Genomic DNA, 6935 nt, shown 5'->3' with positions numbered 1-6935 from the left:
GCATCTCAGCATGTTCTCATTAAGAGTTAGACACCTTAGGCTTCCAAAAAAGCATCAATAAATACAGTTTTATATCAAAAGCACCTGAAAATCTGCCATATTCATTATAATGTAATGATAATGACACCTGACCATCACACTTATATGCAAGCAATGAATGGTATAAAATGTCTATGCATGCTGTAGCATTACAGTTTCTGTTCTTTGGAACTATCAGGTCCAAACCCTGTTCCTCCTCAACCCCACTGAAAACATTTGGGATGACCTGGACCACCATCTCCACCCCAAACATCAGTTCCTGGTCTCACTCCAGGACTAAATAAACATGGCCCAAAATCTAGTTGCAAAAGCTTTGTATAGCCAAAGTTCTTGGCGTGATGTTCTGCAGTCCACAAACTGTAAAAAAACGATAGGAACACGAGACCCTGTAATGCACTGCACTTTGCTTTGTTGTAATGGAGAAAGGGAATGAAGTAATCATGAACATTCTCCACCAATAAGAATATGAACCCAGTTCCTGACCACTAGAAAGCATTCAGACCTTTACTACAGTTATCTTGCTGACCATCACACCCTTATGTGGACCAAAATTTGGCAGAATGTCTTGTGTATGCTGTAGCATTACAGATGATGTAGTGATGCACAAAGCGAACACACAGTTTTCAAGGTCTGTGTAGAGCCCTGACCTCCTGAACCCTTTTGGGATGACTTGGACCACCAACATCTGCACCCCAAATATCGCATAATCGCATTTCTTGAAGAAATGAGAGTTTTCTTGGGTGTGATGTTTTCGTGTCCACAAGGAACACAAGACATCCCATTTAATGCATTGACTGCACTTTCTGCAGGTTGTAGGGAGAAGAGGAATGAAGTAATCATGAACAGGATCCACCAATCAGAATACGAGTTCGGGTCTAACCACTAGAAAGCATTCAGACCTCTGAGATCTGCTGCTCTTAAAGCCTCTGTCTTAATGCAGGACGCTTTACTTTTTTTCTGTGCATCTCTTAATACACACTGAGCTTCGCTGAAATATTGATGAGAGAGTCGGATAAGAAATCAATCTTTCCTGTAAGAAGGGGCTGCGCTTCACCCGGCGGTGGGATTAATTAAAAACCAAGGGTCCTATGTTTCATTTAGAGGAGTTCCGCGTTTTTATTGGTGCGACTCAGTGCGACTTTTCCCAGTGATGGCAGTCAATACGGATGCCGACTTTGAGTCCAGTGTCGTGACCGAGAACGCGGCGGGGTTCCGGGACGCGCAGTGCAGGGACACGCAGAAGCTCCTCGGCGTGGTCACGGGCGACCCCAGGGATAGTGTCGGGGGCCGCTCCGACTCCCGGCGGCCGAGCGTCAAGTCGCAGAAGTCGCTCCGGTCCCTGAGCGCCGACCAGCACAGCTACAAGTCCGCGGGGACTGGAAGCATCCAGTCGCCGCCACGCTCTCCGGCGCCCGAGCGCAACGAACCCGAGCCACGCAGCTACATGTGGCTTGCGCTCTTCTCGTGCTTCTGTCCCGCACTGCCGCTCAACGTCATCGCGCTCTACTTCTCCCACGCAGTGAGTCTCACCTCATTCTGTACACCTGTCACCAGGTTACATGTCACCAGGTGTGGGGTTTTTATGATCCATTATTTATTAGCGATTCTGAGCATAAACACATAGTTTCTATGTAAATATATATATATATTGAATATGTATATAATAGTGTCCACATCACTGAAGAAGAAATAGATAAAGATAAAGAAGGAATGGTGTAGACTTGGATTTTTGTATAAGGATTTACTATATTTATAATAATAATAATAATAATAATAATAATAATAATAATAATAGTTGTTGTTGTAGTGGGATTAATTTTGATGGACTTGGATTTTCAATCAGGATTTACTATATATTTATAATAATAATAATAATAATAATAATAATAATAATAATAGTTGTAGTAGGATTCATTTTTAAGGACTTGGATTTTCTATCAGGATTTACTATATATTTATAATAATAATTATAATAATTATTATTATTATTATTAAAATAATTGCTTATTTTAGTTGTAGTAGAAGTAGTAGGATTCATTTAAATAGACTATTATTATTATTATTATTATTATTATTATTATTATTATTCATTATTGCTTGCTCAGATCCATGATAGTTTATTTAAATAAATATTAAACTACACATACATCCTATGATACTGGGTGTATAAAAGCAGTAAACACCAACATGGTCTGTAGTTGGATTCTAATAAAGACAATAGTGATAATGTTCACAACTTTCACACAAAAAATCAGTGAGTTGAAACTACTTCAGTGTCAGTATTCTAAAAAAAACAAAAAACAAGAGGAAAGTTTTTCTGCAGTCCAGTAAATCAGGCCTCTTATTCAGACTGACATAATAGTAAGTAGGGAGAGTGAAATTACTGCTTTCAGAAAGAAAAGCGTTCATTCTGATGCACTACTTCGCATTTTTTGCACGTATTTGGATATCAGATCTGTAAATTCTGCACATCGTCCTGACACGTGTCTTTTATTTGAGATTGAATTGAAATATTGCTGTACCTAGATGCTTCTGTCACCAAAAACGTGTGTGTGTGTGTGAGTGTGTGTGTGAGTGTGTGTGAGAGAGCACACTTGAAACACTGATTGTAAAAAAAATAGTCATTACCTGAAAACATTGAATTTTTTAGGATCAATCCTTGTTTTTCAAGAAATCAGGTTTCCGGTGATGTATAATCTGATATGGATCTGAAATATGTCTTTGGAGAAATCGAATAAAATGTTTGTTGTGTAGTTAATGGAGAATTTATTACGTATTCTGGAAGTAGCAATGTGGCAGATATAAATCTTTTTTTTTTATATATATAATTTTAATATTGAAACCCAATTAGATGAACTGAATTAGATGAGGAGGTCAAGAACTCTGATGTGGCTCTGGAGAGAACTTCCTGTTGTTTTTTTAATGAAGTAATATGTTGTCAGATCATCTGGAAAGTTTGAGCATCTTGATCTCTACGGCCTAATGAGTGTGTGTGTGTGTGTGTGTGTGTGTGTGTGTGTGTGTGTGTGTGTGTGAGACAGTCACGCTCCATGAGCCAGGCTAATGATTTTGATGGAGCGAGGAGACTGGGCCGGCGTTCACTACTCTTCAGCATCATGGCCATCGTTGTTGGTCTGACCATAATCCTTTATCTAGCCATCACAGGTAAATACACAACCACACCATCACACAATTTAACACACACACACACACACACACACACACACACTACAATCTCTATTGCTCTTTCTCTTTCTGTCTTCCCTAGAGAGCTGATGCGTCTTGGTATATAAAGAACACCTTTGTATCACGGACGATCTTTCGGGGCATGGCACGTCCTCCTCAGGATGTGAGCAACCTCATCCAGATCTTAAAGGACTAGAATATCTTGCACTACAATTACAAAATACATGTCATGCCTTACCATATCTCAGGCAATATTCGAAATTGTTTGGATTTCTCATGCATGCTCTGTCTCCGTCCTCCGGGGCAGTACACGACGTCTGAGTGGGCCGTGTCCTGTCGGACGAATAAACTGTCATGAGCTGAAATCTGCCATTAAAGCTTGAAAACAAAGCAGAACAAACAACAACAATGACAAAAAATACATGATAATTCTATGGACTAGAATAATTTCTATGAATTCTATGCATTTTCTTAATTGTTGCCAATCCAATGCAGGCATGCCATTTGTATTTTAACCATCGAAAATGTCATTTGAAGGAAAAAACCTCTAATATTGAAAAGTATGCATAATTAAAGTAATATATTTAATAATATACAACCATATATAATAATTACAATGTGCTGCTGTCAGTTTCAAGTCTTATTTACTTCTTCTTTTTTTTTTTTTTTAAACAAACTGCTGGATTAAGGGATCATTTCCTTTTTTCTCTCCACTCTAACAAGCACAGATTTCTAAATAATCACCAACCGAGCCACAGGTGAGGCTTTTCATTTGAATTCAATCTGATTTTCATGTTTCATGATTTTCAAAACAAGTGTCAGGAAGGTGGCTGGTCCACATCCTGTGCCATTTTACGCCAGTTTTTCTATGTATTAAAATGATTTCAAGTCTTTGTAGATTTGATTTATCGTATTATTATATGCAAATGAAGCGTCAGTATTGGTATTCATGCACATTTCCTGCATGTCTTGAAATAAACAAGCCTGGTTCATCGACGTGTGTTTGATTTTAATTGTGCTTTAAAAAATATAGTGTATGGACAATATTTTGTGGACACCTCACCATAACATTCCAGGTTTAGTTCTAGATTTAGTTCCAATTTGCTTTTATAAGAATCTCCACTTTTCTGGGAAGATGTTCCATTAGATTTTGGGGTGTGCTTGTGAACATTTGTGGTCATTCAGCCACAATTTGTTAGTAAAGTCAGGTATTGATGTAGGTGAGGTGAGGAGGCCTGGGGTGCAGTCAGCAATTATGTCCAATAGGGTTATGCTTAGAGGTCTATAGCAGGAGATCTTCACCTCCAAAACATATCTTCATGGAGCTGGCTTCGTCCAAAGAGGCATTGTCATGCTAGAACAAGTCTCCGAGTTTAAGTTAATGGAAAATTTACAATACAATTGTGTGCCTCTAACGTTATGGTAACAGTTTTGTGATTAAACACATATGGCTGAAAAAAGTGGGGTCTCCCAATACTTTTTGTCCATATAAGTACATACTTAAATCTATATTTTAATCCTTCAATCCTGAATTCCAATCTAAACTCCTAAATAGGTATTCATTATGTTCCCAAATCAGCATGCTTGTAAAACTCGATTCTAAAAGCATTTACAACCATCCTGTCAGATGTGTATGTGAGAGAAAGACTTGGCAACCCACAGATCAGAGGAGACAGAGGCGAGTCCGGTAATCGATACGATGTCTCTGTAAGTGCACTACTTTCATATGTCTGTGCATTTAGTCATTACCAGCTTCTATGTGCATTTAGTCATTACCAGCTACAATGCATGCAGGACTAAAGCAGGCTCTCGCAGCAGAAACTAGAGCTGTCTTCTATCCTGTTGCTGCACGATTATCGCATAAAATCTCTCTCAGCGAAGCCGATGAGAGGGTATGCAGACGAAACAGGAGCTCTCAACACACCCAGTAATGATATAAAGATATTTGATTAATTATTACACACACTATAATGTCAGAATGCTATTACTGTAGATGGTTCGCTGCCTGGTTTTCAGGATCACTATCTATCACCAGTTATCAATGAGAAAGTGTTTTTTGAACGCTTGTGAACATTATTCAGGATGAAGCTGAATTTTCAGAAGGTACCTGAAGCCCTTCAAATGAGTTGAAAGCATTTATTTTTATGGTGGAGAAAATGATAAAAGAACTTGTATAAAGGCTCTGCTGAAAGGACCATAGACCGGTATTGATAGTTGGATATACAGTATGTTTCAAGTTCAGTGTCAGCACTTCTATTGTCGGTATCAAGGCTACTGTGGTGCGCATTAATCATTGCTGTACAGATATTATCCACTATATAATCCCCAATTTTGGTAATAGAAATAGTTTCATATCATAGACACACTTCTCTTTGTGTGCACAAATTTATTCGATTTCATTCCACTCAAGAGTTTGACTTCATAGTGAGTATTTATCCCAGCCCAAATTGGACTAAAAACATGTCCCTGGCGATGCTGTCATTAACTTTCCTGTCTTTTTCTCCTTCATTGAAAATACTCATAAAGTAGCATTTTGGGGCAGCATGATTCCTGCCTCACTGGGCCTTTATTAGAGCTTGTTGCAGTTCTCACTGTGACCACTGGGTGTAATAAGAACTCTGTGAGGGTTAAAAGGGTGGATGTGCATATTTAAAAAAAAAAAAAAATACAAATACTTAAGTAAAATTACGATTAAAGTACTCTTCGTTTGGATTGAAAGTATAAATTTCTGTAGTACTGCAATTAGAGAACTTCAAGTTCATCCCTTTTTTACTATTATTCTGTTATTAGTGCTTAACGTTGTATAAACCGCACGCCACTTTTATATTATTAGAATGAAACTGCTGGTTCCCAACACCACCTTGTGTGACGCATTGCTGGGAAAGATGAAGTGTCCCACCGTTAAAAGCAGGAGAGATCCTGTTCTGCTTAAACAAAGTTTTGGAAATCGATAGTACTCTTCTCGTCTGACTCATTCAGACTCTTCTCTTGAACAAAGCCACATGCGGCCCATGGGGGGGCGGAGAATGGGGCTGAAACTCGCCTCCCTGAGAATTTCCAAAAGTGTCGGCTATTTAATTACAGCCTGCTCTATGACGCTTCATGATTTTATCCCAGAGCCTTTATTTCATTACCTTAATGAGAGGAAAAGCTAGCGTGATCGGTAGCATGTAGTTTAAGAGCATTGCTGCCATGCTGGTAGCAAGAGAAAGCTGTTCCATGGCCTTATGGCGTTGCAGCTGATTGTTCTACAAGGCTGTTGTAAATGTAATGCATAAAGAATCAGATAAGTGGTGTTATTGGGTTGTAGTGCACGTTATTGAGATTCCAGTAAACTTCTAATGCACTCTCTTACTCGTGTCAACCCACAATAACTCTCTCTCTCTCTCTCTCTCTCTCTCTCTCCCTCTCAGCATTGTTTCGAACCAACATGGACAGCACATCATTTAGCTGCAAAAAGCTTGGTTTACTTAAAAATGCTACACACACACACACACACACACACACACACACACTACAAAATCCTGGAAGCTCCCGAATAAACCGCCTGAAAAAGCAATATGAATTAACCCAGTGCCTGCACTCTAGTAACACACACACACACACACACACACACACACACACACACACACACACACACACACACACACACACTCACCCTCCCAACTCTTTACTCCTCCTTTACACTTACTGGAAGTGAGCACTGCTGG

General features: G+C 39.1%; 1 protein-coding gene across 2 annotated transcripts; it reads left to right on the top strand.

The window, feature by feature from the left end:
- Positions 1–784: 784 nt before the first annotated feature.
- On the top strand, positions 785–6695 carry trarg1b (trafficking regulator of GLUT4 (SLC2A4) 1b). 2 transcript variants are annotated; one of them, XR_006928018.1, is made up of 4 exons: positions 785–1558; positions 3081–3204; positions 3308–3983; positions 6639–6695. XR_006928018.1 is itself a non-coding variant. In XM_046868133.1 (3 exons), exons 1-3 carry the CDS (start codon positions 1190–1192, stop codon positions 3313–3315), a joined length of 501 nt encoding a protein of 166 aa, XP_046724089.1. In that variant the 5' UTR covers positions 785–1189; the 3' UTR covers positions 3316–4221. The 2 variants fall into 2 exon arrangements, 1 of the variants encoding a protein (XP_046724089.1); XM_046868133.1 differs by lacking the exon at positions 6639–6695 and having other exon boundaries at positions 3308–4221.
- Positions 6696–6935: the final 240 nt, after the last annotated feature.

This window comes from Silurus meridionalis, chromosome 15, assembly GCF_014805685.1.
Source record: "Silurus meridionalis isolate SWU-2019-XX chromosome 15, ASM1480568v1, whole genome shotgun sequence".
Taxonomy (NCBI): Eukaryota; Metazoa; Chordata; class Actinopteri; order Siluriformes; family Siluridae; genus Silurus; species Silurus meridionalis.
The sequence above is the reverse complement of the archived record's forward strand: the minus strand, read 5'-3'. Positions and strand labels throughout refer to the sequence as shown.